The sequence below is a fragment of the Orussus abietinus genome, unplaced genomic scaffold (assembly GCF_000612105.2).
Source record: "Orussus abietinus isolate OABI.00-Male unplaced genomic scaffold, Oabi_2.0 scaffold306, whole genome shotgun sequence".
NCBI classification, from domain to species: Eukaryota; Metazoa; Arthropoda; class Insecta; order Hymenoptera; family Orussidae; genus Orussus; species Orussus abietinus.
This window is the reverse complement of record NW_019394467.1, coordinates 26,321-52,113: the sequence shown is the minus strand read 5'-3', so window position 1 is coordinate 52,113 and position 25,793 is coordinate 26,321. Positions and strand designations below refer to the sequence as shown.

Genomic DNA, 25,793 nt, shown 5'->3' with positions numbered 1-25,793 from the left:
AAAACCTCCTGGGTGTTTTGATTTTTGGCAACGATCGTATTCGGGGATGTAATGATAACCTTATTATAAGAAGAAAGGAATTACGTGATGCCTGAGACCCATTTTCGTTAGAAGAACGAGAATTTACTAGGATGTACAGGTTAGTTTTTGTTATTGCGAGGTTATATTACATTATTAAACATTGAAAACTGTTCAATAATTCATGCTTACATGATATAATAAGAAAATTATATCGTTGAACTTCTAATTATAGTACATATAAATATGAATGTAATACATATTTAAAAAATATAGATAGACACGAGTTCTCTTCTTTACTTTTAACAGACTGCTTTTAACGATTTTCCATCTTCTCGCCTTTCCTGCCTATAACCCCCTATCTCTCAACAATTTTCGATTTATAAGGTATGTACCTTTATTTAAAATATTACTAGACCGAAAGTGCTAGTGATCTCGTTCTTTCATGTAGCGAATACGTCATTCGGCGAATAAACCCATGTGAGATGAGAATGCGAGAAGTGAGCGCTCTCGTTAATAGTACGTAATAAACGCCCTGAATTCTTTGATAAACAGATGGACGACGTCCAACGTGGTCGGTAGCTTAGGTTAGGTTAAACACTGCCAATATGACAGACACTGTTAATATGACAGACCACTGTTAATAAAACGCTGCCAGAGTGACAGACCACAGTTAATAAAACGCTGCCAGTATGACAGACCACAGTTAATAAAACGCTGCCAGTATGACAGACCACAGGTATTAAAACGCTGCCAATATGACAGACCACATTTAATAAAACGCTGTCAGTATGACAGACCGAGAAGAGTCGCTCGGCGAATCGAGCGAGGTTATCTCCGAAGCGGGCGACGAAGAGGTTATGGACATGTGTGCACGATGTGGTAAAATTTGCGACGCTTACGAAAATCCGGCGCTCACCTGTGCCGGCGATTGCGGCCGGAAAATTCACGTTACTTGTCTGAGTCGTGGAGGAGTTCCTGGCTCGCTGGTGGGAGATGTTTTCTTCGAACTGCATTGTGTGAACTGCAACTCTTTCCGAGAGGAAACATTGGTAAGGAAGAAGATACCTTGGCTCACCGTCATCGCTTTGACTTTGTACAACCTGCAAGTCAAGTCGAGTGGCATCAGCAAGCAGGGCTACTTCCATTGGAAGTCGGATATCAGTATGTTCATCGACAGAAACTGGGATTATCTCTTCAGGAAGAACGTGTTAGTAAGATCGTAACGACCCGGCGAGCGAGTAATTATACCAGCCGTTCCAGATTTTAATGTCCAAACTTTCGAAACGCGTGGGAGATTCAGAAAGTACCCATCAGGCTATATTACAGTTACATAACACTGGAATAACGTGATATGTAACGAATGTTATTTAAAACATACATTAATTGTTTCAGTCCCATGCGCCGCTTTTGCGCTCTTCAGATTTTATGTCAAAACAATCCAGTGCATTTGAACGATACCGACAATTGACCATGCAGTTACAGTCTGACGAAACGCGGTCAACTTTCCAGACGCATATTCGGACAGAATAAAAGAAGCGATATCGCACTGCTTGGATCTTTTCGCATCCCATTCAGAAAGCGCTATTGCGCTGCTCGGCTTTTTTCTATGTTTAAAAACCTCTGGTACTCAAACGGTTAATGTCAAAACTTTGGGAACGGGTGGGAGATTCAAAAAGTACCCACCAAGCTATGTTACAATTACGTAACACTGGAATAACATGATATATAACGAATGTTATTCATAAGATGCATTAATATCATATAACGAATTATTACTGTTCAGTAACATTGTTATAAATTTGTTAGCATTGCTGTTATGTAATATTAATGTAACATATAACATGTTACCGATATGTTATGTATATGTTACATTATTCGTTTTATAACGGTGTTATATAGCTGTGTAATAACTAATAATACAAATTTTACTTATATATTATTGGGTTGTCGACAAAGTGATTGCAGATTTTTCAATAACATCTATCGACAAAATCCGCAATCATTTAATTGCTAACCCAATATATGTATATTACGTTACACGTTACAAATATTACGTAACAGTTGCCCAGACTAGAATCAAAATGGCATCGTGCTCATATTTCGATCAATATCCAATTAAAGAAGGCTCTAATATGAGAAATGAAAGGGTCAGGACAATTGTACAACAATTTAGAACACTCTGATAATCGAGAAACTGGCATTTGAACGGGATAAAGGCTAAAAAAGTGTCTTCTGCAGTGCTATGCTAAAACGATGGTAATACGAGGTCTCAGAGTGAAAATTTAATTGACCTGGAAATCACAGATGGCGCAGGGGGTCCCTCCGCAGTCAATTAGAGCCTCAAAAATGATGAATCCAGGAGATTTCTGGAGTTTCACTTCGATTTACTCGTTTAAGAATTATACTGACACTTTCAAAATTTGCTTCCGTTTGTTTCAAAAGTCTTGATATTTAAATATGGGACGGCCTGTATAATTTCAGCTTGAATTATAGACGAATGTATAATTGTTCGCTTATCATCCAAATGTATTTAGGAAGCGGAAAAAGAATTGGACAGGAACAATATCCGGGACGCTGTCACACTACAGTGGAGTTTTCTTCAAGTCTGGCATCGTCGAGCTTGAAGAACCAGGCTGGTGGAAGTTGATGGCAAATGACCCTCCGGAGATCCTCATTGCCAAGAGTAAGGAACTTCGATATAAGTTAAAATAAGTGCAGCTTGTTTATATTTAACCAATATGGCGTGGCCCATACACGTTTTCGATATTTTACGCTTCTTGAAGGCTCACAATCGAAAATGAAGAGTTTCAGAACCTAGCTCGAACAATTTAGAATACCGTAGAAATGGAAAATCACAGAGTCAGATGGGAAAATATGGAAAATACTTTCACCAACAATTGGAAGAGAATGCTAGCTTGTCTTGGGGCTAACACGTGTTCGTAGTGCAAAAGTTTAGTTGCAGCCAAACGTCATAGATGGCGACGTTGGTTCGTCAAAATATAAACAGACATGAATTTATGGGATTTCGGCAGTTTCACATCGATCTTTTTATCATTACTTTTCCGAAATGGCATATGGAATCCTTCAGTTTGTATAATTCTCAAAGTAGACTGTAAAAGACTTCAATATAAATATAAATGTCGGTAACGTGACGCGCCAGCTTATTTTACCACTTGAGTTTTCAAAATGGCGATACCACCAAAAAGAGTAGATGAAATGAAATATTACGAAGTTAGATGGGAAAATATGGAAAATACTTTCACCAACAATTGCAAGAGAATGCTAGCTTGTCTTGGGGCTACCACGTGTTTTTAGAGCAAAAGTTTAGTTGCCGCTAAACGTCACAGATGGCGACGTTGGTTCGTCAAAATGTAAACAGTCATGAATTTACGGGATTTTGGCAGTTTCACATCGATCTTTTTATCATTACTTTTCCGAAATGACATATGGAATCCTTCAGTTCGAATAATTCTCAAAGTAGACTGTAAAAGACTTCAACATAAATATAAATGTCGGTAACGGGACGCGCCAGCTTATTTTACCACTTGAGTGTTCAAAATGGCACTACCACCAAGAAAGGTGTAGTTTAATTTTATTTTACCGACGTCGATTAAATTGCTCAGCGCCTTTCATGTCATCTTAAAAAGAGCAGCCTGTGTTTGCGGAGTATTTATCAGAAGTATCTTTTTCCGCAGATTGCCGGATGATGTTAAACCGTAAACAAAAGGCTGGGATCAGTTCCAAGAGTATCCACAACAGAGAACAGTGTAGCGACCCTACGACATCTAAAGGAAATTTCTTTTTTGACGATAATAGCAGCAAGGGAGAGTCTTTCGTGTATAGTCGGGAGAGTTCGATGCATTCAATCGCAGAACCGTCGATATCGTCTTCAGACTTCTTATTGCCGGTTGACATAAATGGTAAGATAACATTTTAATATTTTCTTTCCATGTTTCGTCATCACTGATCTATATACTAACTGTATAGCTGATACCAGAGATGAGCGGGGAGATGTTTCACGGCATTGTCGAAAGCAAAGATTATCAACAAATATTTAGAAATTATTCTCTGGTACTAGGGTACTTATGCGTCAATCTAATATCTTACGCCCTTCTATTTCTAAATAGTAAATAATAAATACAGTTCGATGTTGGATATTAGACAGGGTGTTACGTCCCGATTTATTTTAGTAGCTAATTTAAATTTTAATTATATGAAATCGCGTTCAGAGAAAGCGAGCTATGCACCGGGAAGAAGTAAGGTCCAGATCTGGCATTCCAGGTGTACGCGCTGACTCGTGGAGGTCAAAGGTTCCGCGATGGCGGAAAATCTCCACGTACAGAACCCCATGTCAGGACCGGGTTCAAAACCCTGGAGGCGCTGCTGAGCTCTAGGAATCCGAAGACGCAGCAAAAGATGAATCCCACCTTGGAGGGGCTCTAGCCCAGGAGGCCTTGGAAAACCTGGAGCTCGGTCGGGCGCTCGGTATAGTTTAAAATTTTAATAGTATCGCATCGAGAATCGGAATAAGGTAGATGTTAACCAAAAATGATTACTGAGTCCGTCAAAGTGCTCTCCAGGATTTTGAAAGATCCTCTTTGAATGCGTAGGCTATAGGGAAGGTCCTGACAATGACAATATCAAAAATAGTAACAAGATAAAAGCAAGTATTACGTAGTAGGAACGTACACTGGGAGACATCAATGCCCTCCAATCCTGCACAGGCGATGCCGTATCTGCAGGGGAGGCATTCATATCCGCCACTGTACACTGGGAGACATCAATGCCCTCCAATCCTGCACAGGCGATGCCGTATCTGCAGGGGAGGCATTCATGTCCGCCATTGTACCGAATCGCTTCAAATTTTACAACGCGAATGCGTAGACTATAGGGAAGGTCCTGACAATGACAATATAAAAAATAGTAACAAGATAGAAGCAAGTATTATGTAGTAGGAACGTACACTGGGAGACATCAATGCCCTCCGATCCTGCACAGGCGATGCCGTATCTGCAGGGGAGGTATTCATGTCCGCCATTGTATTTTCCCCTTGCGTAGAAAACTAGGGACGTATCATACGTTGTAATATACACGTAAGGAAACCACATATATTACACGACGTACTATACTTACCCAACGCTGATATCTGTCCAGTTAGTATATATATATATATAAGTGTTTGTCATGATTCTTTTGTCTTTGATGTTTTGACTACTCTTCCGTTCTTCAGATTTGGACATTTTGGACACCGATGATACATGCATGGACATTCGACACGAGAGCCAGACGTTGGCAGAGCTAATGCAGGACGTCCAGCAGCAGAGTTTCCAATTAACGGACCACCACAACAGCATTCAGATGTCGCAGTTGCTGGACAATTTTATGCCGGACTGGGCAAGCTGCGATACAAAGCTCTCGGAGTGTAACAATTATGATGAGAGTCTCGACAGGGTCGACGATACCTTTAAGGACGAGCTGTATGAGAATCGAAGCACTGACAGTCCAGTTTCCATGCAAGAACAACCATTGCCTTCTTTGTTTAACTCTAAGAAGCAGCGAAGGTGGCCTTGGTTAAAGGATAGTCCCATTGGTAAGACATCCAAATGTCACGTGTCAGAATTATTAAGGTGAAGTGAAACACGTCGAGGAACTTGATCGACGTCGATATTGAAGATTTTTCTAAATGCCTACGTTGCCGACGTTGGTTTTTATATCGACAGCTGTGTCGAATTATATCGGGTATTGTGCCGAATGGCATACGCCACCTGTCGTTTTCGAACAATAATTATAAAGAAATCGAAGTGAAACTCCAGAAATCCTCTGGATTCATGCTTTCTAGGGCTCTAATTGACTGCAGAGCGCCACCCTGCGCCATCTGTGATTTCCAGGTCAATTAAATTTTCACTCCGAGACCTCGTATTCCCATCGTTTTAGCATAGAAGCGCATACAACACTTTTTTTGCCCTTATCCCGTTCAAATTCGAGTTTATCGATTACCAGAGTGTTCTAAATGGTCGTTTAATTATCCTGACACTTTCGTTCCTCATATAAGAGTTAAAAAATTGCGTCAAATCGGCAAAATTGCGAATTGACGCATTTCGTTTACTTTTCAACAACTCTAAGGTGAAGTGAGAAACAGAAATTTGATCGACATCGGTAAAGAAGATTTTTCTAAATACCTACGTTGCCGATGTTGGTCTTTATGTGGACAGCCTTGCCGAATTATATTGATTATTGGATTAAATGACATACCCTATATCTCGTTTTCGTATAATAAATATCAAGAAATCGAAGTGAAACTCCAGAAATTCCCTGAATTCATGGTTCTTGATGTCTTAATTGACTGTAGAGTGCCACCCTGCGCCATCTGTGATTTCAGTGGCAACTAAATTTCCTCTTCGAGGCCTCATGTCATCATCGTTTCAGCATAAAAACGCATAAGACGCTTTTTTGGCCATTATCAAAGTTCAAATGCGAGTTTATCGATTATCAGAGTGTTCTAAATTGTCGTAAAATTGTCCTGACCCTTTCGATTCTCATATCAGAGCCTTCGATAATTCTATACTGATCGAAATATGAGAGCTCGACGCCATTTTGATTCTGGTCTCGGCCGAGTTAAAAAATTTTGTTAAAAAATCCAAATTTTGAACGTGTCAGGACAATTCTTAGATGATCAGGAGTGACGTGTCAAAGTTTCGGACAGTTTGGTCTAATACCCTTAAAAAAAAGTGTTGTACTCGAATCGACTGATTTGAAGGGTGTTTCACTTCACCTTAAACGTAAGATTTATCTGACTATTAATTAATTTCTAGGAGAAAAGAAGTTCCCAATGAGCGAGCTTGAAGAGAGCTACCTTCTACAAAAGGTCTGCAAGTCTCGACTGGACTCGGCGAAACCTTCTATCAGACGTCTGTACAGAAAACTAGCAGTTCGTAAGCTGAAAAGGGAATACGACTTGCCATTGCTCGACGTGGACAAGTTCCACGCTGAAGCGAAGTCCTACAAAAAGTGCGAACAGAACGAAAGGGTGCTGGACAGGTTTTGCAGCGACTTAAATGGCGCGGCTTTCGAGCAGAGACTTCAGGGCCACAACGAGCCTACTTCTGTGCACAGTCCTTATACAAACAGACTTTTAAAGCCTTTTATTAGAAGGGACACAACCAGTAGACCCACCTGGCTGAGGCTCATGAATGAACTTCTCCTCAAGGTCAATGGAACCGAGTCAATGTCAAAAGTTGACCTTGCGATAGACTATTCATACGTCAGGCCTCAACACATTCCTGCGATAAACAGTCTCTGCAGCCAGTTCTTCTGGCCAGGGATCGATTGTGAGTCATTCATACACCTGCGAAACCCTGTATAACCGTCTTTTGTCTGAACTAAGTTAGTTATACAAGTATACGCATTTGTAACGTTACAAATGCTCGAATGAACTGGACTTAAGGTGATATGAAAGACGCTGGGAAATTATTTGGAGTCGATAAATTGAAATTCGTTTATACTCTTTTTGGTGGGAACGCCATATTGATTACTCAAGTGGTAACATAAGCTGGCGCGTCATGTTACCGACATTTATATTTATGTTGAAGTCTTTTACAGTCCACGGTGAGAATTATATGAACTGAAGGGTTCCATATGGCATTTCGGTAAAGTAATGATAAAAAGATCGATGTAAAATTGCCGAAATCCCATGAATTGACGACTGTTTATATTTTCACGAACCAACGTCGCCATCTGTGACGTTCAGCTGTAACTAAATTTTTGCTCTAAAAACACGTGTTAGCCCCGAGACAAGCCAGCATTCTCTTGCAATCGTTGATGGCAGTATTTCCCATATTTCCCATCTGACTCTGTAATATTCCATTTCTACGGTTTTCTAAATTGTTCGAGCTAGGTCCTGAATTCTTCATTCTCGACTCTATGCCTCCAAGAAGCGTAAAGCATCGAAAACGTGCACGGACCGCGCCGTGTTGGTTCTAGTCCATGATAATTAATCTCCGAATTGTGTGTACCGATATGTTTCAAATTTTACCACGGGATGTAAACCTTAAAGTACGTCCTGAAACTCCCGAAATTTCATTTTTCATCCAAAATTTTTCTACTTATGGACCAGAATCAACATGGCGTAGTCTGTGTACGTTTTCGATATTTTACGCTTCTTGGAGGCTTAGAATCGAAAATGAAGGGGCTCAAGACCTAGCTCGAACAATTTAGAATACAGTACAAATGGAATATTACAGAGTCTGACGGGAAAATATGAAAAATACTTGCACCAACGTGTGCAAGAGAATGCTTGCTTGTTTCGGGGCTAATACGTGTTTTTAGAGAAAACATTAGTTGCAGCTAAACGTCACAGATGGCGACGTTAGTCCTAAGCAGTCGTTAGAATAATGAATTCCCGGGATTTCGACAGTTTTACATCGATCTCTTCATCACTACTTTACTAAAAAGGCATATGAAACGCTTCATTTCGTATAATTCTCACCGTAGACTGTAAAAGACTTCAACATAACTATAAATGTCGGTAACGGGACGCGCCAACTTATGTTACCACTTGAGTATTCAAATTGGCACTACCACCAAAAAGAGTAGATGAAATGAAATATTACCAAGTTAAATGGGAAAATATGGAAAATACTTTCATCAACAATTGCAAGAAAATGCTGGCTTGTCTCGTGACTAACGCGTGTTTTTAGAACCAAAATTTAGTTGCAGCTTAACGTCAGAGATGGCGACGTTGGTCGTTAACAGTCTTTAGAATAATAAATTTACGGGTTTTCGACAGTTTTACATCGATCTCTTCATCACTACTTTACTAAAAAGGCATATGAAACGCTTCATTTCGTATAATTCTCACTGTAGACTGTAAAAGACTTCAATATAAATATAAATGTCGGTAACGGGACGCGCCAGCTTGTTACCACTTGAGTATTCAAAATGGCGTTACCACCAAAAAGGGTGTAGATGGATTTTATTTTATCTACGTCGACTAAATTTCTCAGCTCCTTTCATATCATCTTAAGTATATTACGCGAAAAACTTCGAATGACGCGTTACTGCTCAACCCTGGCGTTCATATATTTCATTATTTCCAGTGACGGAGTGTTTGCAGTATCCGGATTTCAGCTGCGTAGTGCTGTACAAGAAGTTGGTCATCGGAGTAGCGGTGTTGATACCAGACGTCGGCTACAACGAGGCCTACATTTCTTTCCTCGTGGTTCGACCCGAGTGGCGAAGAGCGGGCATTGGGACGTTCATGTTGTACCATCTGATTCAAACTTGCATGGGGAAAGATGTGACCTTGCACGTATCGGCCACCAACCCTGCTCTAATTCTGTACCAGAAGTTCGGATTTAAGATAGAAGAGTTCGTACAGGACTTCTACGACAAGTACATGCCCCCTAACTCGAAGGAATGTAGACATGCTCTGTTCCTACGACTAAACCGATGACAATGATGCACTTGAAGTGTAATTTAAGTGAATTTACCTGGGCGTTACTTAAGGTGAAGTGAAACACGTCGAGGAACTTGATCGACGTCGGTAAAGATGATTTTTCTAAATGCCTACGTTGCCGACTTTCGGTTTTATATTGAGTGCTGTGTCGAATTATATTGGGTATTGAACGAAATGACATACTCCACCAACGTTTCCGTACCATAATTATAAAGAAATCGTAGTAAAACTCCAGAAATCCTCTGGATTCATGCATTCTGGTGCCCTAATTGACTGCAGAGGGACTCCCTGCGCCATCTGTGATTGCCAGGTCAACTAAATTTTCACTCCGACACCTCGTATTCCCATCGCTTTAGCATAGAAGCGCGTAAGATTTTCGTTTGCTTTGAAAACAAAATTTTAGTTTCCACTAAGCGTCACAGATGGCGACGTTGGTCCTAAACAGTCGTTAGAATAATGAATTCATGGGATTTCGACAGTTTTACGTCGATCTCTTCAGCATTACTTTATTAAAATGACATGCTTCAGTTCATATAATTTTCAACGTAGGCTGTAAAACACTTCAACGTAAATATAAATTTTAAAACATGACGTGCTAACTTGTGTTTCCACTTCAGTATTCAAAACGATGTTATGATAAATAAGAGGAAAAATTAATTTTAATTGAATTTCTCAGCGTCTTTCATATCACGTTAAGGTGAAGTTTAAGGTGAAGAACAACATTTTTCTAAATACCTACGTTGTCGACGTTCGTTTTTATATTGACAGCTGCGTCGAATTATATTGGGTATTGTATTAAATGACATACTCCACCTGTCGTGTTTGTACAATAATTATAAAGAAATCGAAGTAAAATATTCCACAGAATTCATAGTTTTTGAGGCCCTAATTGACCGCAGAGTGACACCCAGCGCCATCTGTGATTTCCGTGTCAACTAAATTTTCACTCCAAGACCTCGTGTTACCATTGTTTTAGCCTAGCAGCGCAAAAGACACTTGTTTTGCCTTTATCCCACTAAAATGCGAGTTTCTCGATTACCAGAATGTTCTAAATTGTCGTACAATAGTCCATATCATCTTAATTAAACAGGAAATCGTGAGATTTCCCACCTGGATGTACATCTTTCATCGATACACTGATACGTCCTCATTAATGTAAAATGATTAACACAGTTGTCTAGATTATTTGTCAGTTTATTTAAACCATACATGTCCTGGCTCATAAATAACGACTGCAAAGGAAACCTCATCGATAGGAATGATCTAACGATGGATCATTTGATTACTGCTACGGTATAAAAAAAGTAAAAAATAAAACACCACACCTTTACCTCCTTCGATCGATGTGACTGTCACCGATCACTGCGAGTAACGATTATATGCACCAAAGTAGAGAGGGTTAGCCATCGTACACTGGGAGACATCAATGCCCTCCCATCCTGCATAGGCGATGCCGTATCTGCAGGGGGGGCATTCATGTCCGCCATTGTACACTGAGAGACATCGATGCCCTCTCATCCTGCACAGGCGATGCCGTATCTGCAGGGGAGGCATTCATGTCCGCCATTGTACACTGGGAGACATCGATGCCTTCCCATCCAGCATAAGCGATGCCGTATATACAGGGAAGGCATTCATGTCCGCCATTGTACACTCGGAGGAGCACAGAGTTACTAACGAGTATAGCCACTGCATGAAGTAGCATAAAAAACTCCCACTTTACGTGTTTTTCTAGAAAAGAGTGTTCTAAATTGTCGTAAAATTGTCCTGACCCTTTCGATTCTCATATCAGAGCCTTCGATAATTGTATATTGATCGAAATATGAGAGCTCGACGCCATTTTGATTCTGGTCTGGGCTAAGTTAACAAATTTTTTCCAAAAATCCAAATTTTGAATGGGTCAGGACAATTCTTAGATGATCAGGAGTGATGTGTCAAAGTTTCGGACTGTTTGGTCTAATACCCTTAAAAAAAAGTATTGTATTCGTATCGACTGATTTGAAGGGTGTTTCACTTCACCTTAACTACCCTCCAGGTGGCAAACCATCCTGTTCAGTGAAAAGAAACCAAACCTTTATCTGGCAGATACTTTTATCGCCAGGATAGCTATCCGGGGATAGGAAAAAAAATCCAGGATTGCCAATGACATATAGGGTTACTTTTACATTTAAGTGGGGCCTTCTTATGCTACTCTATCAATCACTGTTATTGGAAGTACTGGCGTCGATAAGTCACCTAGGCCCTACCGAGTGGATTTCCGAGGTTAAGCACCCCGATCACGTTTTTCTGTACTCGATCACCTCCACGTAATTAGCAGGGAAGAGTCCGTAGGTCCCATCGGGTCCGAGACCTTGCCACCAGCCTTCGTCGATGGCATCGATATGTGTGATAATGTCATCAGGGTCGAAGGTTATCTCAGTGTCGTCCGCAGCTTGGTAGTCGTACAAGGCCCTAGCCGTCATCCCCTCGTTGTTGGGGTCAAAGTAAAGATAAGAGCCTCCTTCTGGCTCGCTCGACTCACTCTTTATTGTCGTACTATTTAATGCCGGAGGAACCTGCTGCGTATCTTGGCAGGTTAACTGTGACTTCGAGTCGTTAACCTGGGTCTGAGGAGGGACCGTACTACTCTGAGGCTGAGTGGTTTTGTTGGCGCTCACTGGCGGCTCCACTGTCGCCTCTTCCTCTTCCTTCTCGATAGATGGCTCTACCTTTCGCTCGGGGGATTTCTTCGTTACTTCGGCGTTTCGGTGCACTGATTTCACCTGGCTGGGCGGCTCGTTCTGCTTTTCATTCTGCTTTTCGTTCCTCTCGAATATGGCCTTCGCATTTATGGTGCGCTGGGCCAGCAACTCTTGCGTCTCCTTCGTTCTCTCTGATCGCAGCTCCGTACTTCTTAGTTTGGACTCCTCGCTTGAGTCGTTCATCATGTAGCTCTGGTTCTGTCGATTCTTTATCACCTGGGCAGCCTCCTCGGATTGCTTGTGCTCCACGTTCGATTTCTTCGGTGAGACCTGGGGGAAAATTCAGAAATTAGAAGGAAATTAGAAGAAATATTTTTATTACATGTTGATAAATTTAAAAAAATATATATAATTTCTGTATATGTTCATAAATTAAAAAAAAATATATAATTTCTGCATATGTTCATAAATTATGGAAACGAAATATATCTGAGATTTTCAACAAATGTTTCAGATATCTTCGAATGAAATCTACGAGACGTCTTAAAAAATCTATAGCTTGAGATATGTAGCAAAGATCATGAACAAATATTTTTATTATATGTTCATAAATTATGGAAACGAAATATGTCATTGAGATTTTCAACAAAAATTTCAGATATCTTCGAATTAAATCTACGAGACGTCTTAAAAAATCTGTACCTTGAGATATTTAGCAAAGATTATAAAGAAATAATTTTATCATATGTTCATAAATTTAAAAAAATATATAATTTCTGCATATGTTCATAAATTATGGAAACTAAATACGTCATTGAGATTTTCAACAAATATTTCAGATATCTTCGAATGAAATCTACGAGACGTCTTAAAAAATCTGTAGCTTGAGATATTTTGCAAAGGTGACAAACAAATATTTAGAAATTATTCCATGCTACTAGGGAAGGAGCGTAATTTACCTGCCGCTCTCTTCTCTCGTTCTCAGTCTGTTCTCGAAGTTTAATTTCTTGTTCCAGTTTTTGCCGTTCCTGTTTCCAGCGCGAGCGTTCCTGCTGTAATCGTTGCTTCTCCTCCACTTCCTCTTTTTGCCAGAATTTGTCCCTTTCGATGGCATTTATTTCTTGTTCTGGAATTACTCTAAGGGGAACAGTTAAACGGTGTACTAATAGGAGAGATGCATTGCATCGAATAATTTACAAATGTTCTGATAATAAATAGAAATGTGAGGGTGTTGTAACAAGTAACTGTAAATAAAAAATGTTCAGATATGTAATTCAATCGGAGATACAAATTACATGTCTTGCCTCTTGTTTCGGCTAACTGGTCTAATTAATGAAACGAAACTTCTTACGTTAGTGTTAGTTTGCACATTAAGAAATAGCGGAGTATCTAAAGGTGCAGCACTTGTTTATTTATTTATTTATTACTTAAATCAAACCGTTTTTTTTAATAAAAAATGGAAATCAACTATTGTTGCCAAATATGTTATTTTCAGTTTATTAAATACTCAAATTAGATATTATTGCCAAATTATTCTACGTTTTGTTCCACATATTACAAGTACATTTATTCCAAAAATGATATAATCACTTAGAATCATGTGTCTATGAAAATCTACAGTTTTCTATTTTCATCTAACCAAATGAAACTTAAAACTAAATCTGATAAAATAAAAAAAAATTAAAAACAATTTGAAAACATTTTACTTGCGAGCACTGAAATACTGACGAGAAGTCCAATGAGTACACTTCGGGTGCTCGCCAAGTAAAATGTTTTCAAAATGAGTTTCTAATTTTGTTTTTTGAGAATTATACGAAACAAAGTATTTCATATCTCATTTCGGTAAAGTAATGATAAAGAAATCAACGTAAAACTGTCGAAATCGCGTGAATTCAGGATTTTTGGTATTGTAATGCACCATCGGCGCCATCTGTGTAGTTTAGCTGTAACTAAATTTTTGCTCTAAAAACACGTGTTAGCTCCAAGACACGCCAGCATCACCCATGGGTGTAAGGGTGATAAGATGATATGAAAGGTGCTGAGAAAATTAATCGAGATCCATAAATTAAAATTTATCTATATCCTTTTTGGCGATAACGTCATTTTGAATCATTTTGATAGTAGTAAGGATATGTTTTTGTCGATTTTTATCTGCTAGGATAAAGAAGTTGGTGTAACGATGTGAAAAGATTATCGGAGAGGACAAAAAAGAATGTCTACATAGGAAAATGACATATCGTTCATATCTCCAATGGAATGACATATATCAAGATATTCAATTCACTGTTGCTTTCTGAAAACATCCCCATTATTCTACAAAGATTAATTTTGCACACCTGCGGTAAGAAGTTCCGATAGATCCAGGCTGTACATTGTTCTCCGTACGTGGTTCATTAAATTTGAAAGCCGATGCAGTGGCTCGTGCTAGTTTCTCCATTATTAAATCCACTTCCATTTCGTCTTCGCAGCGAGCATTAATAGTGATGTGGGCACCTTTCAATAATTTCTCGATGTCCCTGATGTGATTTGCACAAGTCCCTTTTCTCACTATAGGCGCGCCCTCGCCTTGCTAGGTTAGGAAATAGAATGTTTTATTAATCACTACACATCGATACTAAGCTCGATACAAATATAGGAAAGTATCATACCCAATTTATTAACAGACATTTAGGTAAGCTCGTCTTACTGTCGATCACCCTACAAAAGGCATACATAACCTGACCACTGTTCAGATCCTCAATCATCTCCGTTAATCCTCCTGATCCAGTTCCAACGACTTTTAGGTTATTCGTTTGGCCCTCGTACCCAAATACTGCCCTGTAATGAGATAAAGTACATTTGATGAGTGCGTAACAATAATAAACATATAACTGCCGATCTGAAACATTTTTTCATGGACAATTGACATGTAAAGATTTCGGGTGTAAAAAGGCAAAGATTCTGCATAGTAGTTCGAGCTTCTCTTAAATTTAATTTAAGGTAAAGTGAAACAGATCGAGGAACATGATCGACATCGGTAAAAAAGATTTTTCTAAATACCTATGTTATTGATGTTTGTTATTATATTGACAGTCGTATCGAATTATATTGGGTACTGTACTAAATGGTATACTCCAATTGCCGTATTTGTATAATAATTATAAAGAAATTGAAATAAACCTAAATCTTTTATAATTGGATATCAATCGAAGTATGAGAGCTCGATGCCATTTTGGTTCTGGTCTACGCTGGGTTACAAAATTTTGTTGAAAAATCCAAATTCCTAAGTGCTCACGAGTCATGTGTCAAAATTTTAGACGGTTTGATCCAATACTCTTAAAAAAAAGTATCTTATTCTAATCGACCGATTTCAGGGGGGTTTCATTTCATCTTAAAAGATATAAAGAGAAACCAGACAAAGTAAACAAAAAAAGTAATAATTCTATATACACAGAAGTTGAACTCGAGGCTATTTTTAGGATATGAATGCAGACAGTATCCAACAATGAAATTAGGCCATCGGCATAAACAATAAATAATAGCAATCATTAACCTAAATAGACCTTTAGCCTTCAATCGGATACGATTTTACATGTCCGATTGAATTGAAACGATTTCAGGTGGAGAAAGGCGAAGATTTTGCAGAGTAGTTAGAGCTTAACTTAACCCTTAAAGCTCGTTAGCTCTGCTACGGAGACATTCATCATAACGTATCAAAACTTGTGCTCTACGAGTGCTTCCCTAAGGGTTAAATTTAATTTAACTGATATAAAGAGAAACGAGACAAAGTAAACAAAAAAAGTAATAATTCTATATACACAGAAGTTGAACTCGAGACTATTTTTAGGATATGAATGCAGACAGTATCCAACAATGAAATTAGGCCATCGGCATAAACAATAAATAACAGCAAGCATTAACCTAAATAAACACAGCCATCAATCGGATACGATTTTATATGTACAATTGAATTGCAAAGATTTCAGGCGGTGAAAGGCGAAGATTTTGCATAGTAGTTAAAGCTTATCATAACTCTTAGCGGTTCGTTAGCTCTGCTACGGAGACTTTCGTAATAACATATCAAAACTTGTGCTCTACGAGCGCTTCGCTAAGGGTTAAATTTAATTTAACTGATATAAAGAGAAACGAGACAAAGTAAACAAAAAAAGTAATAATTCTATATACACAGAAGTTGAACTCGAGACTATTTTTAGGATATGAATGCAGACAGTATCCAACAATGAAATTAGGCCATCGGCATAAACAATAAATAACAGCAAGCATTAACCTAAATAAACACAGCCATCAATCGGATACGATTTTATATGTACAATTGAATTGCAAAGATTTCAGGCGGTGAAAGGCGAAGATTTTGCATAGTAGTTAAAGCTTATCATAACTCTTAGCGGTTCGTTAGCTCTGCTACGGAGACTTTCGTAATAACATATCAAAACTTGTGCTCTACGAGCGCTTCGCTAAGGGTTAAATTTAATTTAACTGATATAAAGAGAAACGAGACAAAGTAAACAAAAAAAGTAATAATTCTATATACACAGAAGTTGAACTCGAGACTATTTTTAGGATATGAATGCAGACAGTATCCAACAATGAAATTAGGCCATCGGCATAAACAATAAAAAACAGCAATCATTAACCTAAATAGACATTTAGCCATCAATCGGATACGATTTTACATGTTCGTTTAAATTGAAAAGATGTCAGGCGGAGAAAGGCGAAGATTTTGCATAGTAGTTAGAGCTTAAGTTTAATTTAAAATGTGTAAGAACCGTTATACCGGTTACATCGATTACTCGGCAACGAGTCATGCGCCGTAATTACGCTTATAATACGAATAGAATGTACCAGTCGGTGGGTGATTTATCGTCTACCACGCTGTGCCAGGCCGCAACCAGCGAGTCCTTGTTTTTCGTCAAGTTGACGGACATTTTGGTTAGCTCATAATACAGGGACGAGCGAAGGAACCAACTCGACACCTTGCTAGAACTGTCAAAATCTATCACTCCATTATCGCGGAGTCAAACCACGCCCACTTTTTACCGTCGAACCCTCCGGAAGGACCGCGGCCACGGAATACGTGCACCAAAGAGTATTAGATAGATAGGAAGGTAAGCGTATACTGACATCAGCGCCATCCCGTGGTTTGGTTATGTACTAATTTCAGGTGGCGCGTAGAGTTCTAAATCCAGTAAGTTACGTCAGAAACGAAGAGAAATTCTCGGTAATTTATCGGTCATTTCTCCAAAGCCTTTTTTATCAAGAAATTATGAGAATTTGAATTTTTCAACAGAGCGAACGAGAGGTTTCGATTAGCTATAGAGAAACATCGTAGAGGGGAATTTCCGTTGTACGTTCTCCGTAGCCAATCAAAACCTCCCATTCGCTTCGTCGCAGAATGAAATATCAGTTCATTTGAAACAAATCGCATGGAATTTTCCGTGAAGTTATACATACGTGAATATTTTGAGCTGGAGGTAAATACGACCCTATAATCAATATTTTCTAATAGTAATTATTACTCTTTAGCTTGAACTTTAAAGTTGATTGAAAAAAAAAAGTTATTTAAACGAAGAAACCTAAAGTATAAATAACAAAATTAACGTTCTCTTAAATTCTGAATGTTCCCGGTAACTTACGGTATGTTTCACAGTTACCTTCTCCAATTTAATGTTACCGAGAATTTTCGAACTCTACACCCTGTAGTATCCTGGCGACATCTATGATTTTCATTTTGTACCTTCTAGTCAATCTACCTTCTTTTGTTTATTTCAAATGTTTAAATCATTACAGTTTGAAATAACCTATAATAGCGTTAATAACTGCTATAATAATAGCGTGTAATGAACTTTAACGATAAACAATTACAGTAAAAAGTATATCTATTATTTATATTCTAAAGAAACTCAGTATATTGTCAGTGCGTTCTTTGTTACAATAAAATAAAAATTAGTTCACATTTTCCTATATTCATTTCACTATTCCTCAAAATATCTTATTCCTAGAAATATGAAATTATTCTACATTTCAAATACAACGCAGCGCACATAATTATTGTAAATTGTTTCAAACATTATGTACAAAACTAAAACGCTACATCGTTCGGTACATGAAGATGATGCATTAATAATTACTTCTGTTTATATTACGCTGAGACGTTAGCATAAATTTTGTATTTTCCTGTTTGTTGGTCTTCTCAATTTTCAAATTTGCCGCCAAATTCGCGGGCTACCCTTCTTGCCCTCGCTCGGGATCGAGGGTAGAAAGTGTAGAGAAAGTGTACACTCGTGGTAGATGTCCTCGCAAAACGAACAGCGACATCTGCGTCACTTCCGTCAAAACGAACGGCAAAGTGTACACTTTTCGTAAAAGTCCTGAAAGTGTAGGCAAAACGAACAAACCTCGTATATTCTCACGTCCATGCTAGATTGGATTAAATTAGATTAAATTCAATCGTCGGCTCAAGTTGCCGCGTATAGTATAAGATCTGCTTAGGATTTATCGCAAAGACATGTTTTTACTTGGAAAAGTTGTGATATCAGTATTTTTTGTAACATGTCTACTGGAAAAGTCAGTGTTTGCTCAAGGAGGATATCTTCCCATCATTCTATGGCATGGAATGGGTAAAAGATGAGAAAAATCTACCTTTAATTTTTCAAATTGGAGTTTACATTCTACAGACAATATATGCATTAACTTTAAGTACCTTACGTTAAAGAGAATTTATATAAACAAGAAAAACAAGGGCCAAGAAAGATCGGAATAGCAATGGAATTCGTTACTTGTAATAATTTAGAAAGATGCTAGTTGTATAATGATAAGCCATGCGATTAATCTGTGCGAATAGATCTGTATAGAATTAATCGTTACCTGGTTGACACGTAAACGTAGAACTTAATTTAACTGCACACATTAGAAATCGCCATGATTCATTGTCATGTGTGTAGCTGCTTTTAGTGAACACTAATTTGCTGTAATATAAATTGTAGATAATTGGTACGATTTAACCCTTAGCGCTGCGCAAATTTTGGAACGTTATGACAGATGTCTCCGTAGCGGAGCCAATGGAGCGTTAATTGTTAATACTAGAGGATGTAACGTAAATGGTAGACATGCTTTATACAGCGTTATCGTTGGTGAAATAGGAGTCAAAAAGTTCTATACTGTTTTTTCCTACAGTGCATAATTTGTCTGCAATTATTAATTGAAGCACAGCCATCCAATCACGTTTTCTAATGGAATGCATAGTGGATGGTACGTCGGTGAGGCTCTACGCTGCAGACAGTCAAATGCAGACTTCTCGGCGTCCTCTCCGCCACGCGTTCCATTGGGGAACGTGATTGATTGGCTGTGCTTCAATTAATTATTACAGGAAAATTGCACTGCTACACCGCAGATAGCCAATGCAGCCTTACTGACGTCCTCTCCGCTATGCGTTCCATTAGGGAATGCGATTTATTGGTTGTACTTCAATTAATAATTACAGGAGCATTATGGACTATAGGAAAAAATAGTACAGGACTTTTTGATTCCTTTTTCAACAAGGATAGCGCCGTATAAACCATGTCGACCGTTTCTGTTACCGTATAACGTTTCCGATCCACTCGATTATTTCTAGGAGACAGTTGCTGCTTTTCCTTCAGTCTGGGCCAGATTGAGACGATTCTCAAAGATGAATTACCTGGGGTCTATATCAAATCTATTATGATTGGCAATAATGAAGTGGAGGTAATTTCTTAAGTGAAATTTTTTATGTCATGGTAATGTAAGTTTGCATGTTAAAAAATGAGAGTATAAATGAAAGCGAAACTCATTAATGAATATTTATTCTATTTCTTTTTATTGTTAATAACTAATTATATTCATCTATTTATATTCAAATGTTTTTGGCAGTATTAATATTAATTACTAATTATATTCTTCTATTGGGTTGCCTGGAAAGTTTGTGCTGATTTTTAATAGGTGGCATTAGTATTTTAAAATCGGCACAAATTTAACGGATAATCCAATATTTATATTCGAATGTTTTATTAGATGTAAAGCGAAGCATAAATAATAAAGCAGTTTCACTTCCAAGGTGCGAGACATCCATGTATCCATCTTTGTTATTATTGGAGTCTAATTCCGTTGGAAAATTTTGATCCGTGAATTGGCTTGTTAAGCAGTCTAGGCTAATATTTTAAATATTGGCTTTAATTTATAATTCCTTTTTAGGACGTCAAAAATAGTTACTTTGGAAATCTGAACGATCAGGTTCAAAAGGTTTGCGATGAAATTAAGAGCTCACGTGAATTTAGTATCGGATACAATGCTATTGGTTTCTCCCAGGGAGCTCAATTACTGTAATTATTACTATATTTGCTGTAATAAGATATTAATCGTCATAACTTGAATATAGTGGAGATAAAAAATGGTTCATTTTTAGGAGAGCTTTAGTGCAACGTTGCGATGGTCCACCGGTGTATAATCTTATTTCATTGGGTGGCCAACATCAAGGAGTGTACGGATGGCCGAATTGTGCCTCACTCGAGCACAAACTCTGTGACTATTTACGCAGATTACTAAATTATGGAGCTTACACATCGTAAGAGAATTTATTTTGCATTATATTACTGGTATTATTTTGTTAAAAGTTGTCATATACTGTGATATTAGGTATAATTTAAGGTGTAGTGGAACCCGTCACAAAATCTAAATCTAAAGTTAATATTTATGATACCGATGTCTGCATTGATATTGACAGCTTGGCTGTATTATGTTGTTCGTACCTTTAAATCTAAATTGCAATTTACTAAATCTAAATTATAATTCAAAGTGTAGTGGTACCTTAGGAAAAATCTAAATCTAAATTGAATACCTATGTTACCGATGTCAATATTTATATTGACAGCTGTGTCGTATGCCATTGATTATACTTCTAAATCTACATTATAATTTACTAAATCTAAATCTAAATCTAAATTGAATACCTACGTTATCAATGTCCGTATATATATTGACAGCTGCGTCATATAACATTGCTCGTCCTCCTAAATCTAAATTGTAATTTACTAAATTTAAATCTAAGTCTAAATCGTAATGTACTAAATTGCAATTGAAGGTGTAGTGGAAAACATTGAAGAATATACACCTCAGTTGAATACCAATGTTACCGATGTCCATATTTATATCGACAGGAGTGGCGTATTACATCGTTCATACTTTTAAATCTAAATTGTAATTTACGAAATCCAAATCTAAATCTAAAATGTAATTTACTAAATCCAAATTCTAATTTACTAAGTCTAAATGGTTATTTATTAAATCTAAATCTAGATCTAAATTTGTAATTTACTAAATTGTAATTTAAGTTGTCGTGGAAACCCTAGAAAAATCTAAGTCTAAATCGAATACCAATGTTACCGATATGCATATTTATATTGACAGCTGTGTCGTATTACATTGATTATACTTCTAAATCTACATTGTAATTTACTAAATCTAAATCTAAACTAAATTAAATACCTACGTTACCGACGTGTTTAACTTCACCTTAACGTTACTTTTGTTTTCAGGTACTTGCAAAATCATTTGGTTCAGGCTCAATATTGGCACGATCCTTTAGATGAAAGTAAATATGCACGGAGGAGCCTTTTTTTGGCTGAGATCAACAACGAGTATGAAATTAACAGTGTACGTTGAAATATTTTATTACGAATAATCTTTCATTTTATTTGCTTTCGTTGAGACATGGATTGCTGTAATTGTATGAAATATATTGTCGCAGGCTTTCTCTAGATTAAAAGAATTTCAATCTTCTAGGATTACATAAACCGTTTGCAGTCATTAACGAAATTAGTTTTGGTCAAATTTGAAAACGATACATTGGTTCAACCTATTGCAACGGAATGGTTCGGTTTCTATGAACCTGGCCAAGCGACTGTGGTGCAACAATTGCAGCAGACCAGACTATTCAAGGAGGTAAATCGCATGAAGTATTATCTTATTAAATCTGCCAATGAGTTTTAAATTTTCAGAGAAATTCAAAATAGGCGCGTTGCAGCTTAAAACGCCTTAAGGTGATATGAAAAGCGTTTAGAAATTTTATCGATGTCGACAAACTGGAATTCATCTATCCCCTTTTTGATAGAAACGACATTTTGAACACTCAAGTGGTAACATAAGCTGTCGCGTCTCATTATCGACATTTATATTTATGTTTAAGTCTTTTACAGTCTGCGTTGAGAATTATACGAACTGAAACGTTTCATATGTCATTTCGGTAAAGTAATAATGAAGAGATTGATGTAAAACTGTTGAAATCCCGGGAATTCATTAATCTAACGACTGTTTAGGACCAACGTCGCCATCTATGACGTTTAGCTACAACTAAATTTTTCTCTAAAGACACATGTTAGCCTCGGGACAAGCCAGTATTCTCTTGCAATTGTTGAAAGTATTTTCCATATTTTTCCATTTAATTTGGTAATATTTCATTTCATCTATCCCCTTTTTGGTGGTAACGACATTTTGAACACTCAAGTGGTAACATAAGCTGGCGCGTCACGTTACCGACATTTATATTTATGTTGAAGTCTGTTACACTCTACGTTGAGAATTATACGAACTGAATGGCGATGTTGGTTTGTTAGGATATAAACAGTCATGAATTCATGGGATTTCGACAGTTGTACATCAATCTCTTCATTATTACTTTACCGAAATGACATATGGAACCCTTCAGTTCGTACAATTCTCAACGCAGACCGTAAAAGACTTAAACATAAATATAAATGTCGGTAACGTGACGCGCCAACTTATGTTACCACTTGAATATTCAAAATGGCACGACCACCAAAAAGAGTAGATGAAATGCAATATTACCAAGTTAAATGGGAAAATATGGAAAATACTTTCACCAACGATTGCAAGAGAATGCTGGCTAGTCTCGGGGCTAACGCGGGTTTTTGGAGCAAACATTTAGTTGCAACTAAACGTCACAGATGGCGACGTTGGTCCCAAACAGTCGTTATAATAATGAATTCCCAGGATTTCAACAGTTTTACATCAATCTCTTCATTATTACTTTACCGAAATGACATGGAACGCTTCGGTTCGCATAATTCTTAACGTAGTCTGTAAAAGACTTCAACATAAATATAAATGTCGGTAACGTGACGCGCCAGCTTATGTTACCACTTGAATATTCAAAATGGCACTACCACCAAAAAGAGTAGATGAAATGCAATATTACCAAGTTAAATGGGAAAATATGGAAAATACTTTCACCAACGATTGCAAGAGAATGCTGGCTAGTCTCGGGTCTAACGCGGGTTTTTGGAGCAAACATTTAATTGCAACTAAACGTCACAGATGGCGACGTTGGTTCGTCAAAACATAAACAGTTATGTTAATTGTTAGTTTTAAGTTACGTAACTGTTAGGTTTGGTGTTCGGTGGGTTGTTAACGACACGTGTATTTTTTAATTTCAGAATCGTCTCGGCCTACAGGACATGTACTTGAATCAAATCGACTTTCTCTCTGTGCCCGCCAATCATCTGCAATTTACCGACGAGTGGTTCGTCGAGAAAATTGTTCGAAAGTACCTCAAACCTCCGATCCCTAAGTCGTGTGTACTTGGTGCGAAACTCTGCCCTGAAGAACCGAAGTCATGAACTAATAGGGAAAGAAGTTCTCTCCCGATAACTATTTAGCGATATATCTGTAACTGTGATTACTCTTTGAATACTATTTTTTATGTATGTATCCATGTATTAGTAATTTGCCGCGAAACTCTACAGTTTCTTGACTTTAAGAGGTAATTTTATACCGTACGATACCTTAGTGATAGTATCAATGCTTTTTTAATTGAATAAGATGATTATATTTACATGGATAATATTGTCGTTTTGTATGTAAATAAATAAATAAATAAATATTAGAAGGACTGGAAAGAAATCCATTATTTATATACTTGAAGTTTCGGACAGATATATTGGATTTCTTTCCGGTCCTCTAATATGATATTTTAGAATGTAACGTGACATGAAAGGGTCATTCTATATATAACAATGTGAAAAATGTTTATAACAATTTTCTCCAAACTGGGTGCACCGATTCATCTGAAACTTTAACACTTAATTATGGAGGCCCTAAGGAAGAACGCGATGTTCGTGAAATTTCATTTTTCTAAGAAAATGTTTTTTTTTTGGTTCTTGTCCGAGATAAATACAGACATTTGTTTCGAAAAATGAAATTTCATGAGTATCGGGACTTTTCTTATAGTCTTCATGTTCATGTTGTAAAGTTGGACACGATTCGGTACAGCCAGTTCAGATAAAAGTTGTATAAATGAAATCTCTTTGACGTTACTTTCACATCACCTTAAGATGATACGGAAGTGTGTTATGTATACATAACAAAAGGAAGAACAATACAATACCCAATATAATTCGTTACGGCTGTCGATGTGAATACGAACGTCGATAACGTAGGTATTTGGGAGAATCTCTTTTACCGACATCGATCAAATTTCTCGACAAGTTTCACTTCACCTTAATATAAATATAAACATGGGTAAGCGCTGTTTCGTATACGCTATCAGATAGAATAATTCATTTTTAACGACTTTGATTAAGTTTTTCGACAGATTTCACGTTTTAATAATGACGGTGTCGATTATTTGTTATGAATGCTGGATTGTGAATAGTGGCTTTAATGATAATAACGATGTGCGATAATTCAGAGGGCGAAGTGGATTTCATGAGGACAACGGTCGGTAAGTCAGGTATTCGGACTTAGTCGGTATTGAAGCATCGAGTGGCAACTTTTTGCTTAACCTTCTTCAAGAAGTAGTGCAAGGAAATAATGCCAATGGTCGATTCGGCAGAAAGTGACTCCAAAATTGGAACAGAGAGAGGACTGATGATAAATTTTTGGTAACTTATCGGTAATTTCTCCAAAGCTTTGTTTCCCGAGAAATTATGAGAATTTCAGATATGCAAGGCGCTGAGAAATTTAATCGAGGTCGATAAATTAGAATTCATCTTTACGCTTTTTGGTGGTAACGTCATTTTGAATACTCAAGTGGTAACATAGGTTGGCGCGTCCAGTTACCGACATTTATATTTATGTTGCAGTCTTTTGCAGTCTACGTTGAGAATTATATGAACTGAAGCGTTCCATATGTTATTTCAGTAAAGATAAAGAGATCGATGTAAAACTGTCGAAATCCCGTGAATTCATTATTCTAACGACTGTTTAGGAACAACGTCGCCATCTGTGACGTTTAGCTGCAACTAAATTATTGCTTTAAAAACATGTAAATTGAAAACCGTTTTAAAAAATCGAGAATGAAAATGTCGAACTACGCGAGTCATCGCATCAGTTGAGGAAGATAAAAACCAATAAAAACTGAACAGTTTAAAAAAACGAGGAAGAAAATGCCGCACTATTAAAGGAGGACGGAGGCCATAAAAACTGAAAACCGTTTAAAAAGACAAGAAAGAAAATGTCGGACTACGTGAGTCATCGCATGAGTTGAGGAAGACAGAGGAGAATAGAAACTGAAAACTAAAAAAAATGAGAAAGAAAATGCCACGCCAGTGGAGAGGGACAAAAGCCAATAAAAACTGAAAACCGTTTCAAAAAACAAGGAAGAAAAT

General features: G+C 37.5%; 3 protein-coding genes across 3 annotated transcripts; 2 read left to right on the top strand and 1 right to left on the bottom strand.

Moving 5' to 3' along the window:
- Window positions 1–591: 591 nt before the first annotated feature.
- On the top strand, window positions 592–9,592 carry LOC105695966 (cysteine-rich protein 2-binding protein). The gene is made up of 6 exons (XM_012418048.2): window positions 592–1,228; window positions 2,556–2,704; window positions 3,717–3,941; window positions 5,252–5,611; window positions 6,834–7,349; window positions 9,117–9,592. The coding sequence occupies exons 1-6, from the start codon at window positions 810–812 to the stop codon at window positions 9,470–9,472; spliced, it is 2,025 nt and encodes a 674-aa protein (XP_012273471.1). The 5' UTR covers window positions 592–809; the 3' UTR covers window positions 9,473–9,592.
- A 1,929-nt stretch (window positions 9,593–11,521) lies between these two features.
- LOC105696002 (drebrin-like protein) lies at window positions 11,522–17,228 on the bottom strand. Its single transcript, XM_012418110.2, has 5 exons — window positions 16,999–17,228; window positions 14,805–14,973; window positions 14,493–14,725; window positions 13,116–13,293; window positions 11,522–12,486 (listed from the first exon to the last, which is right to left on the bottom strand). The coding sequence occupies exons 1-5, from the start codon at window positions 17,079–17,081 to the stop codon at window positions 11,752–11,754; spliced, it is 1,398 nt and encodes a 465-aa protein (XP_012273533.1). The 5' UTR covers window positions 17,082–17,228; the 3' UTR covers window positions 11,522–11,751.
- A 1,365-nt stretch (window positions 17,229–18,593) lies between these two features.
- Window positions 18,594–24,083, top strand: LOC105695944 (palmitoyl-protein thioesterase 1). The gene is made up of 7 exons (XM_012418017.1): window positions 18,594–18,773; window positions 19,769–19,878; window positions 20,365–20,492; window positions 20,576–20,734; window positions 21,705–21,822; window positions 21,952–22,110; window positions 23,622–24,083. Exons 1-7 carry the CDS (start codon window positions 18,662–18,664, stop codon window positions 23,802–23,804), a joined length of 969 nt encoding a protein of 322 aa, XP_012273440.1. The 5' UTR covers window positions 18,594–18,661; the 3' UTR covers window positions 23,805–24,083.
- The last annotated feature ends 1,710 nt before the right edge of the window (window positions 24,084–25,793 follow it).